The sequence below is a fragment of the Macaca mulatta genome, chromosome 16, assembly GCF_049350105.2.
Source record: "Macaca mulatta isolate MMU2019108-1 chromosome 16, T2T-MMU8v2.0, whole genome shotgun sequence".
Taxonomy (NCBI): Eukaryota; Metazoa; Chordata; class Mammalia; order Primates; family Cercopithecidae; genus Macaca; species Macaca mulatta.
The window spans coordinates 2624008-2636363 of record NC_133421.1 but is presented as its reverse complement, the minus strand read 5'-3'; the positions used below and the strand labels follow the sequence as shown (position 1 = coordinate 2636363).

At 54.3% G+C, this 12356-nt stretch overlaps 1 protein-coding gene across 20 annotated transcripts in view; it reads left to right on the top strand.

The window, feature by feature from the left end:
• The window catches only part of ABR (ABR activator of RhoGEF and GTPase), a 235714-nt gene that overhangs the window by 143322 nt on the left and 80036 nt on the right, over positions 1 to 12356 (top strand). For all 20 annotated transcript variants that reach the window (XM_015118163.3, XM_077969708.1, XM_077969710.1 and 17 more), the window contains one exon: positions 9207 to 9314. In XM_015118163.3, the coding sequence (XP_014973649.3) occupies positions 9207 to 9314 (108 nt within the window). The remainder of the gene's footprint in view (positions 1 to 9206; positions 9315 to 12356) is intronic.

Below are 12356 nucleotides of genomic sequence, written 5' to 3'. Positions count from 1 at the left end.
TAGATATTTCTAGGGGTGGTGGAGACGGGCTGGGTGGATGGGCGCTTCTAGGGGTGGTGGAGACGGGCTGGGTGGATAGATACTTCTAGGGCTGGTGGAGACGGGCCGGGTGGATAGATATTTCTAGGGCTGGTGGAGACGGGCCGGGTGGATAGATAGTCTAGGGCTGGTGGAGACGGGCCGGGTGGATAGATACTTCTAGGGCTGGTGGAGACGGGCTGGGTGGATAGATACTTCTAGGGCTGGTGGAGACGGGCTGGATGGATAGATACTTCTAGGGCTGGTGGAGACGGGCCGGGTGGATAGATAGTTCTAGGGCTGGTGGAGACGGGCCGGGTGGATAGATACTTCTAGGGGTGGTGGAGACGGGCTGTGTGGATAGATACTTCTAGGGCTGGTGGAGACGGGCTGTGTGGATAGATATTTCTAGGGGTGGTGGAGACGGTCTGGGTGGATAGATACTTCTAGGGCTGGTGGAGACGGGCTGGGTGGATAGATACTTCTAGGACTGGTGGAGACAGGCTGGGTGGATAGATACTTCTAGGGGTGGTGGAGACAGGCTGGGTGGATGGGCGCTTCTAGGGGTGGTGGAGACGGGCTGGGTGGATAGATACTTCTAGGGCTGGTGGAGACGGGCCGGGTGGATAGATATTTCTAGGGCTGGTGGAGACGGGCCGGGTGGATAGATAGTCTAGGGCTGGTGGAGACGGGCCGGGTGGATAGATACTTCTAGGGCTGGTGGAGACGGGCTGGGTGGATAGATACTTCTAGGGCTGGTGGAGACGGGCTGGATGGATAGATACTTCTAGGGCTGGTGGAGACGGGCCGGGTGGATAGATAGTTCTAGGGCTGGTGGAGACGGGCCGGGTGGATAGATACTTCTAGGGGTGGTGGAGACGGGCTCGATGGATAGATACTTCTAGGACTGGTGGAGACGGGCTGGGTGGATGGGTACTTCTAGGGCTGGTGGAGACGGGCCGGGTGGATAGATACTTCTAGGGGTGGTGGAGACGGGCTGTGTGGATAGATACTTCTAGGGGTGGTGGAGACGGGCTGTGTGGATAGATACTTCTAGGGGTGGTGGAGACGGGCTGTGTGGATAGATACTTCTAGGGGTGGTGGAGACGGGCTGTGTGGATAGATACTTCTAGGGCTGGTGGAGACGGGCTGGGTGGATGGGTGCTTCTAGGGCTGGTGGAGACGGGCCGGGTGGATAGATACTTCTAGGGGTGGTGGAGACGGGCTGGGTGGATGGGCGCTTCTAGGGCTGGTGGAGACGGGCTGTGTGGATAGATACTTCTAGGGCTGGTGGAGACGGGCTGTGTGGATAGATACTTCTAGGGCTGGTGGAGACGGGCCGGGTGGATGGGTGCTTCTGTGGGAGCACCATCTCTCTCTCCGAGGGTGCTCCGTCTCTCTCCCGGAGGGTGCTCCGTGGAACCAGCCCTGGAATGGAGGCTCCTTGCTGGGCTTCTAGTCTCCTGTCCCTCAGTGAACAGAGGGGCACCTGCCGGGTTGGGGGCGCGAGGACTGCTCCCCTGAGACCTCAGGGATTCACTGCATCTCAGTGCTGCCTCTGTAAAAGGAAGCAGTTGGACCCATCAGCCAGTGATCCTCTCCTGAGGTCCCAAGAGCAGAAAGCACTAAAGCCCAGCCCTGCCCAGCATTGCAGGGTTGGGAGTGGCAGGAGCGGTGGGTTAACATGCGGATTTCGTGTTGGAAAATGCTCACGGAGTCTTCTGGTTCCCTGTGTTTTTTTTTTTTTTTTTTTTTTGAGACGGAGTCTGGCTCTGTCGCCCAGGCTGAAGTGCAGTGGCCGGATCTCAGCTCACTGCAAGCTCCGCCTCCCGGGTTCACGCCATTCTCCTGCCTCAGCCTCCCGAGTAGCTGGGACTACAGGCGCCCGCCACCTCGCCCGGCTAGTTTTTTTTTTTGTATTTTTAGTAGAGACGGGGTTTCACCGTGTTAGCCAGGATGGTCTCGATCTCCTGACCTCGTGATCCACCCGTCTCGGCCTCCCAAAGTGCTGGGATTACAGGCTTGAGCCACGGCGCCCGGCCAGTTCCCTGTGTTTCTGTGACACCCTCTCCCCCAGCTCTGCCCCATCTCTGGCTGTGTCCCCTGGAGGACCCCCAGGTCAGACCCATGGAGCCCCCTCCCCAGCTCTCCTACGTAATGTCTGACAGCCCAGCAGGCAAGAGGGAGACTGGAAGTCCAGGCCGCGGTTCTTCTCTGGGTGTGAGTGGCCAGAGGACCTTCTTCTCCTCCACTGCCCTGTTCTCTGGGTGTGAGTGGCTGGAGGCCGTCTCCTCCTCCTCTGCCCTGTTGGGCTGAATGGACAGGGCTTTGCCTTTCTCACACTGGAGAAGATTCTCCTGCCTGGACATGCCTAGGGCTTCCAGCCGAGAGTGTTCACAGCTGAGCTCCTTGTCTCTGAGTTATCTGCTCCGCTTCCTGCCTTTATCTCAGTGAGTGCCTCAGACTCGTTCTTGCTGCCCCCCTCCCCCCACCTGTCCTGTGGAGTCCACTTTTTGGCCATTGCTCACCGCTGCCTTTTCCTTTTCTTGGCCACCCATGGCCCTCACCTGGACAGCTGTGTGTCCTCCTTTGTGGCTCCTGGCTCCTGCCTCCAGGCCCACTCCCCTCCCACCCCCACCTCTCCTTAGAGGGGAGAGAGTCACTGAAAACCCTGACAGCCCCTTCAGTGGCTCCCCACGGCCCTCGGATGAAGGCCAGGCTCCGAGGAATGGCTCGAGAGACCCTTTGCACACTGACCTGTGTCCAGCCCTGGCCTTGGCAGCTTCCTCCCCGCACCTCTGTGCTTCCTGACTCTGGACTTTCTGTTCTCAGTTCCCAGGGCAGGCGCTTTCTTAACTCTTCGTACTCGAGGCCCCACCTGCCTGAAATGTCCTTCGCCCTCTCCTCTGGCTTCCCCTGGCCAGCTCCCAGCTTAGAAGGGACCTTCTCCGAGAAGGCTTTCCAGGCCCCCAGATGCAGGCCTCGTGCCAGTGCCCGTAGTGAGCACGGGTGACTGCCTGACTCCCCCGAACCACAGCGAGCTCCAGGAGGACGGGCTGACTTTCTTCTTTTGTTGAGTCAGAGTCCCGCTGTGTCGCCCAGGCTGGAGTGCAGTGGTGCGATCTCGGCTCACTACAAGCTCCGTCTCCTGTGTTCACACCATTCTCCTGCCTCAGCCTCCCAAGTCCTTGGGATTACAGGTACCTGCCACCACGCCCAGCTAATTTTTGTAGATTTAGTAGAGACAGGGTTTCGCCACGTTGGCCAGGCTGGTCTTGAACTCCTGACCTCAGGCGATCCACCCGCCTCAGCCTCCCAAAGTGCTGGGATTACAGGCGTGAGCCACCGCGCCTGGCCTGCATTTTCTTCTTAGACCCCCGGAACCAGCCCAGTGGTCGCTCCATGAATGAGTGAATGCACCGTGACCTTGACCACTGGGCCTGGGGAGAACCCGGAGGGGCATCGAAGGAGACGTCACAGGCCCCGAGGTTTCTGTCCTGAGAGCCCTGTTTCTCACGCACAGCTTCTAGAGCCAGATCACAAAGTAGGCTTGAATCCCAGCTCTGCCAGATTAAACCTGCACCTGGGCAACTTACCCAACCGCTCTGCATCAGCTTCCTCATCTGTAAAAATGAGGATAGTGATAGTGTTTCCCTCATTGGGTGATTCTGAGGAGTTAATATCTGAAAAGTGCATGGAGCTGAGTGTGGTGGCTGATACCCGTAATCCCAGCACTTTGGGAGGCTGAGGCCGGAGGATCAGTTGAGGCTTAGAGTTCAAGCCCAGCCTGGGCAACATAGCAAGACCCTGGCTCTACAAAGAAATAGAATAGGCCTGACCGGGCGCGGTGGCTCACGCCTGTAATCCCAGCATTTTGGGAGGCCGAGGTGGGTGGATCATGAGGTCAGTAGTTCGAGACCAGCCTGGCCTACGTGGTGGAACCTCGTCTCTACTCAAAATACAAAAAAATTAGCCGGGCCTGGTGGCAGGCGCCTGTAGTCTCAGTTACTCAGGAGGCTGAGGTGGGAGAATCGCTTGAACCTGGGAGGTGGAGGTTGCAGTGAGCTGAGATTGCGCCACTGCACTCCAGCTTGGGCGACAGACTGAGACTCCGTCTCAAAAAAAAAAAAAAAAAGGAATAGGCTTGGGGCAGGGGCTTACGCCTATAATCCCAGCATTTTGGGTGGCCAAGGTGGGCAGATCACCTGAAGTCAGGAGTTCAAGACCAGCCTGGCCAACATGGTGAAACTCTGTCTCTACTAAAAATACAAAAATTAGCCAGGCGTGATAACGCACACCTGTGATCCTCCAGCCTCGGGAGGCTGAGGTGGGAGAATTGCTTGAACTCAGGAGGCAGAGGTTACTGTGAGCCGAGATTGTGCTACTCCACTCCAGCCTGGGCAACAAGAGCAAGACTGTCTCAAAAAAAGAAATGTAATAAAATAAAGTAAAAGGAAAAGTGCTTGGAACAGGGCCTGGAGCATCATAAATTAATAAGTACTTAGTAACTAGTCATTATCATCAGTGCCATTATTATTATTATTATTAAATCGGGAAGAGGCACCCCAGAAGGTATCCTTTCAAGGGAATGCCACACTCTGGTTCTAGCAGATCCACCTGCTTCCTCCCATTCAGGGATGATGAACACCTGTCATCACTGCCTGCTCGCCTGAGCCGAGTGGCCTGGGGGGCATCCTCTCCTCATCCCTCAGAAGTAGAAGAGAGCAAGCCTAGGGTTGTTGGAAACGCTGTCACAGTTTATCTTTGTCACGTGGACCTGGCTGTCCCCTCTTCTGGTCTCAGCTCCACAGGCCTGGCCATGAATCTACTACCCACCACCTTCCCTCCCCAGCATTGGGAACTGATGCCTGAGGCCGCTGGGGCTGCAGGCCTGGGAGGACCCGGGTGGAGCCAGGTCAGGCCTGGCATCTGGAGGTGGTTTATTTTCAGCCGAAGTCTCTGGGTATTTGATTATTCGTTACTGAGAGAAGCGAATTAGCATCTCTGCTGTTTGTTTTGTGAGATCACTCCAGTGCCAGGCTGCTGTTTCCAAGCAACCTGCACTTCCCAATTAATGTACCTGCCAAACCAGGCCTTGGGTCCTACAGCCTGGGGTGACTGTGGCGATGGCAGTCCCGGAGATGACCGTAACCCTGGACTCAGGCCTCCGCACAGCTGGCTCCTGGGAGGGTGGTGTGCCAACCTGGGCCTCCAGGCTTGCTTCTTCTCATGGGAAAGGGGACAAGAGGGGCCCTTTCCTGGAAGAATCTTGGCGATTTGATTTTGGCTTAGGAAGCCGCTGTCTAGCACATCTTCTGTAGCGTGGGCACTGATGGGCCGGGCCTCAGTACTCCCTGGAAAGCAAAATAAACGCCCTCCCTTCCAGCCCCGCCCCCTTTTAAAGTCCAGCCGCGTCCCCCCCTTTTTAAAGTCTGGCCCTTCTGCAGCTGAGACCTAAATGCCTCTGGCCTTGGCGTCACCCCAAGCATCCCCACTCTCTCTCCCCTCTCTGGCTTTTCCAGATTCTCCCCACTCCTCTGCCCCACCAGCTTCCTCAAAGGGTTCTGCCTCTGTCCTGGGAGGTTCCAGGCTCAGCTGATGCTGCGGCCAGCCTGCCCCCACCCCTACCTCCACCCCCACCCCTACCTCCACCCCGACCCCTACCTCCGCCCCCATCCCCACCTCAGCCTCTCTGGGTCCTCGGGGAACATGAGGATCCTGCAGAAAGCAGGTGGTCCGGGGTTGGGGTCCACAGCAGCCCACTTCCCCCAGCACCTTGGTGGGAAGCGAGGCCCCTGAGGAGGCCAGGCAGCAGCTGTATCCCCCTTGCTACTGTATTGAAAAACATTTAAACCAGAAACTCTGGAGAATAACACAGCAAAACCTTCTGATGAAGAAAATACAGCGTCACACGTTAAGGTGGAATCTCCCCTCCCTTCCTCCTCCCTTTTGAAGCAGCTACTGGTGTGAATTTGGTGGACAGTCTTCCAGACTGCAGTTTGTGTGCTTACTACATATCTATATTTTGGGTGGCCTGTACTTTAAAAACAAAAAAAGGTCTTGCTATGTTGTCCAGGCTGGACTTGAACTCCTGGGCTCAAGTGATCCTCCCACCTCAGTCTCCCAAGTAGCCAGGGCTTTAGGTATGTGTACCACAGCTCCCAACTGCATGTACTTTAAAAATGTATGTAAGGCCAGGCATGGTGGCTCACGCCCATAATCCCAGCACTTTGGGAACCCAAGGTGGGCGATTACCTGAGGTCAGGAGTTCAAGACCAGCCTGACCAATATGACGAAACCCCATCTCTACTAAAAATACAAAAATTAGCTGGGTGTGGTGGCGGGTGCCTGTAGTCCCAGTTACTCGGGAGGCTGAGGCAGGGAATTGCTTGAAACCCAGGAGGCAGAGGTTGCAGTGAGCCAAGATCGCGCCACTGCACTCCAGCCTGGTGACAGAGCGAGGCTCCATCTCAGGAAAAAAAGTGTATCAGTATACACGTGTATTATGTCACAGTTCAATCCATGTCCGCTTTGGAGCTTGTCAGCAATGCTATGTGTGAATCTGGTGCATCCACGTTCATGGCTGTGCGTGCGGCTTCCCCCGTGTGCGAGCATTTGTTTCCAGTCCCTCCTCTACGAGGAGGAAGAGTGAGGCGGTGAACACCCCTGAGTCCCCTGGGGCACACACAGGCCATTTGTTCCAGAGCGCTGCTGTCTAATGGAAATAGCTTATGAGCCACATACGTCATTTCACATTTTCTAATACCCACCTTTTTTTTGTTTTTTTTGAGACGGAGTCTTGCTCTTGTCGCCCAGGCTGGAGTGCAGCGATGCAATCTGGGCTCATTGCAACCTCCACCTGCTGTGTTCAAGTGATTTTCCTGCCTTGACCTCCGGCGTAGCTGGGACTATAGACGCCCGCCACCACGCCCAGCTAATTTTGTATCTTTAGTAGAGACGGGGTTTCACCATTTTGGCCAGGCTGGTCTTGAACTCCCAACTTCAGGTGATCTGTCCGCCTCAGCCTCCCAAAGTGCTGGGATTACAGGTGTGAGCCACCGCGCCTGGCCCCTAATACCCACATTTTTATAAGTAAAAATAGGCAGGTGAAATTAATTTTGAGAATATCTTTTATTTATTCCCGCAGATCCAAATATTATTTCAACGTGTGTAATCAGTATTTAAAAATTAACGAGGTAGTTTACATTCTCTTTCACATACTAAGCCTTTGGAACCCCCTGTGTGTTTTACATGTCCGGCACATCTCAGTGTGAACCGACCCTGTCTCAGGTAGCTTGGCAGCCTCACGTAGCTGGTGGCTGCTGTACTGAACAATACAGCTCTGCGGTTTGTATGTAGAAGTGGATTTGCTAAGCAGTAGATGGCTGTGCCTATTCTCAGCTTTATTAGTTCAACTGAAAATAGGCCTGGCCTATTTTCAGCTTTATTAGTTATTAACAAATTGCTCTCCAAATAATTGTACTAATTTACACTCCCCCAAGTAGTCTGTAAGAGTTTAAATTGGCCGGGCGCGGTGGCTCACGTCTGTCATCTCAGCACTTTGGGAGGCTGAGGCAGGCAGATCACCTGAGGTCAGGAGTTCGAGACCAGCCTGGCCAACATGGAGAAACCCTGTCTCTACTAAAAATACAAAACTAGCCGGGTATGGTAGTGGCGCATACCTGTAATCCCAGCTACTCAGGAGGCTAAGGCAAGAGAATCGCTTGAACCCGGGAGGCGGAGGTTGTGGCGAGCCGAGATCCCGTCACTGAACTCCAGCCTGGGCAACAAGAGCAAAACTCCGTGTCAAAAAAAAACAATGAGTTTAAATTTCCACATATGCTTGCCAGCCCTTGCTGTCAATTAGACTTTTAAATTTTGACCCTTCTGATAAGCATAAAATATCTCATGAAGGTTTTAATTTGAATTGCTACCCTTTTGGTCCCTTGAGAGGAAGTGTGTATACACAGCACAGTGAAGGCTTTCCATAAATATTTGGGGAATTGACTTACGGAGCCTCGGTTTCCCCTTTTGCAGAAAGGGGCGATGGGATCTGCCCTGCCTCTCAGAGGAGGCAAGGCTGTATGTGGTTGTGACTCAGGAAAAGCTTTGTGTTAGATTCTGAGTGACAGGCAAACGTGTACTGAGGCTGGGGCTTTGGCTCCTTGGAGGTAGAGGAGGTGGAAGAGGCGAGGACGGGGCCTTGAGGCCAAGGGACATGGAAAGACAGCACCTTCATTTGTTGTTTTGTTTTGTTTTTGAGACGGAGTCTTACTCTGTCACCCAGGCTTCAGTGCAGTGACGCGATCTCCCCTCCCTCGCTTGCCCGTCGGTGAAGTGGTTACTGTAATGGGTAACACTTAGCCTGATATTTGCTTTCCTGCAACTGACATTTTCCCTCTTAATAGAAGATGATCTATTTTATTTATTTTTTTTATTATTCTCTTTCAGGTTAGAGAGAGCAACAGGGGAGGCAAAAAAAAAAAAAGTGAAAGGCCTCCCAGGTTCAAGTGATTCTCCTACTGCAGCCTCCTGAGTAGCTGGGTTTACAGGCACGCACCACCACGCCTGGCTAATTTTTGTATTTTTAGTAGAGAGAGGGTTTCACCATGTTGGCCAGGCTGGTCTGGAACTCCTGACCTCAGGCCTCCCAAAGTGCTGGGATTACAGGCGTGAGCCACCACACCCGGCCAAGACCGCACCTTTAAATGCTGTGCGTCATGCTCCACATGGGGAGGGAGGCCTGAGCAGGCCACACGTGACAGCTCCACCCAGCACACACACACACACCCCTCTCTCCCTGCTCCAGCTAATTCCCGGATGTGAAGGAAGTATGAGACATTAAGGGATTTCAAACCCTGGGAGACCTTGATGGTGCTGAGGAAAGCTGGATGCTGTGAGGAGTTGAATTTCTAGCAGGCCGACAAAGGCGCTAGCCTGGTCTCCCCAACCCCAGACCCCCTGGTGAACCTTATTGGCTGAGCTGGTTTCCATGGAAACTGTCCAGTTCAAAGGGGCACTGTAATATGTTCATCCCTGCGTTTCCCGGAGTTCCCAGCGAGCCCTCTGGAGCTGAGTGAGAGGTTTTCAGTGCACGGGAGCTCCAGGTACTCTGAAGCTTTCATCCATTCATTAATCCTCTCCCCTCCCACCCTCCTCTCCCTCTGTTCCCTGACTCCTCCCTGCAGGCCAGCCAGCTCGGCGTGTACAAAGCATTTGTGGATAACTATAAAGTCGCTCTGGAGACAGCCGAGAAGTGCAGCCAGTCCAACAACCAGTTCCAGAAGATCTCAGAGGTAGGCAGCTCCCTGCACAGCCTCCCTGACGGACACAGGGTTTTGGAGGCTGCTCAGAGCCCTGCAGCCCTTGGGTCTCCCCTCCCTCGCTTGCCCGTCGGTGAAGTGGTTACTGTAATGGGTAACACTTAGCCTGATATTTGCTTTCCTGCACCTGACATTTTCCCTCTTAATAGAGAATGATCTATTTTATTTATTTTTTTATTATTCTTTTTCAGGTTAGAGAGAGGAACAGGGGAGGCAAAAAAAAAAAAAACAAAACAAAAAAAAAAATCAAGGCAGTGTTCTCCCACACCACACTGTAGTGACCTTGAGCAAGTCACGTCCCCCCTCTTGGCTTTTATTTCCTGTGCTGTAGAATGAGGGGTTTAGACTTGGCCAGATAATCCTTTTTTTTTTTTTTTTTTTTCCTAAGACAGAGTCTTGCTCTGTCACCCAGGCTGGAGTGCAGTGGTGCAATCTCAGTTCACTACAATCTCCACCCTCTGGGTTCAAGTGATTCTCCTGCCTCAACCTCCCAAGTAGCTGGGATTACAGGTGCCCACCACCATGCCCGGCTAATTTTTGTATTTTTAGTAGAGATGAGGTTTTGCCGTGTTGGCCAGGTTGGTCTCAGACTCGGGTGATCTGCCCGTCTCAGCCTCCCGAAGTGCTGACGTTACAGGTGTGAGCCACTGAGCCCGGCGTGGCCAGCTAATCCTAACCTTGCTTGATAAGAATCACTGGGGCACTGTTTAAAACACAGATTTTTCAGGCACCTTCCCTGGAGTTTCTGATTCGGAAGTCTTTGGGTGGGGCCCAAGATTCTGTATTTGAACAAGCTTCTGGGTGATTTTTATGATAGGGAATACTTAAGGAAATTCGGACTATAGGTCGTCTTTTAAGGGTGTTGCCAACTCTAGCAAGACTACAATCCCGTAAACACAGAGAGGGCAAGAGCCGCTTATGTGGAGAAGGAGCCTTGGAATCCCTGGCCGGGAACACGCGTGCTTCTGCTCCTGTGGCCCAGTCTTCCTCCCGCACTCCCTGTCTGGAAGCACACGTGTTCCTGTGGCCCAGCCTTCCTGGCCCAGAACACGCGTGCTCCTGCCCCTGCAGCCCAGCCTTCCTCCCGCACTCCTTGGCCGGGAACACACGTGCTCCTGCCCCTTCGGCCCAGCCTTCCTGGCCCAGAACACGCGTGCTTCAGCCTTTCTCCCGCACTCCCTGGCCGGGAACACGCGTGCTTCTGCCCCTGTGGTCCAGCCTTCCTGGCCCAGAACACGCGTGCTTCAGCCTTTCTCCCGCACTCCCTGGCCGGGAACACGCGTGCTTCTGCCCCTGTGGTCCAGCCTTCCTCCTGCACTCCTCTGCAGGGCAGAGGTGCAGTCACATCTGCCATCAACTGGCATGGAGGGGACGGTTGCTTAGGATCCTTCAGGACAGAGCCCAGTTCCTCCCTTTGTCCAGAAAGACCTCAGTGACACCCCTAAAGCACTGGCCTTGCAGGAACAGCCCCCAGTTCAGGAAAAGAGAACCTCCATCCTAGAAAGGGGGAGAGGCTTCTGCAGTTTTGGGAGTCCTGCCTTAAAGGCCCCTCTTGGCCCTTTGTGTCCCCATCTCAACTCTAACACTAGAAGAGTTGGGGAAATGCAGGATCGTTTTCCTGAAACTTCAAGGGTGACGGGCGATACCCACGTTTGGAATCCACTGAGAGGCAGTAGAGGAGCTGACAGGTGGAGATGAACATGTCAGCTTCATCACTGTTAAAATGCAGCTTGGAAAATGTGGATTTGTATCTGTAGCCACAGTGAGCTTGCTGGCAGTTCACCTCTGGAATGAAATTATCTGTTGAGGCCGGGCGCGGTGGCTCACACTTGTAATCCCAGCACTTTGGGAGGCCGAGGCAGGCGGATTACCAGAGGTCAGGAGTTTGAGACCAGCCTGGCCAACGTGGCAAAATCCCGTCTCTACTAAAAATACAAAAATGAGCCAGGCGTGGTGGCGTACACCTGTAATCCCAGCTACTTGGGAGGCTGAGACAGGAGAATCACTTGAACCCGAGAGGTGGAGGTTGCAGTGAGCTGAGATCGCACCACTGCACTCCAGTCTGGCGACAGCGCGAGACCCTGTCTGAGAGAAAGTATCTATTGAGTGCCTTGCAGGAGTAGGAAACCACAGGCCCCCCCACCCCAACAATGAGGACAGAGCCCACGCCTCTCACCCAGTGTGCAGAGAGAGGACGGCTGACCACAGTTTCTTCTCCCAGACCCATGGAGCAGATGAGTCACCCTCTGCCTGGGAGGACAAAGTGCAGGCTGGGGAAGTCCCTCTCCATGGAGTCAAGAGGCTGGAGAGGCCGGGTGCAGTGGCTCACGCCTGTAATCCCAGCACTTTGGGAGGCCGAGGCGGGAGATTGGCTTGAGTCCAGGAGTTTGAGACCGGCCTGGGCAACATGGTGAAACCCCGTCTCTATTAAAAGTACAAATGAAAGGGGCTGGAGAAAGGGTGCTTCCTTCGCGGTTTCCAGCCCCACCCGGGAACTACCTGGACTCCTCTGGTCTGTGTTCAGAGCAGCCCTGCCAAGGCTGCCCAAGAACCCAGGGTCAGATATGGTGCAGAGGGTGTGGGGTCTTCCCTTGGCCTGGGCTGACTGCCTGTTCCCTGTGCATAGGCAGAAACCCCCACACCCAACCGTAAGCCCCTCAAAGCCTGCCCACCCCAGAGGGCAGAGCCAGGCCCCTGGCTTTCTGCCAGGTGGCTTCTCATCCTGACTCACTCGATGACGTCCTTGCTTCCTGCTGGTGCTGCCACTTAATTACTGCAATTGGGCTCCTTCTGCAGCAGGAGTGATTTCACACCCCTGGGCTTCACCGGAGGGGGGCGTGAGGAAAAAGTCCCGAAATCTGGGAATCCAGGCACCAGCCAGAGACACAGCCTAGGGACGCTGAGTAACCCCACCCCCCGCCCCCCAAAATACACACGCACCCAAGCTCAGTCTCTGGGAGTTTTCTCTGTCTGGAAACAGCTTGAGACAAAGTAGGAAGTTCCTACTGTCTGGGC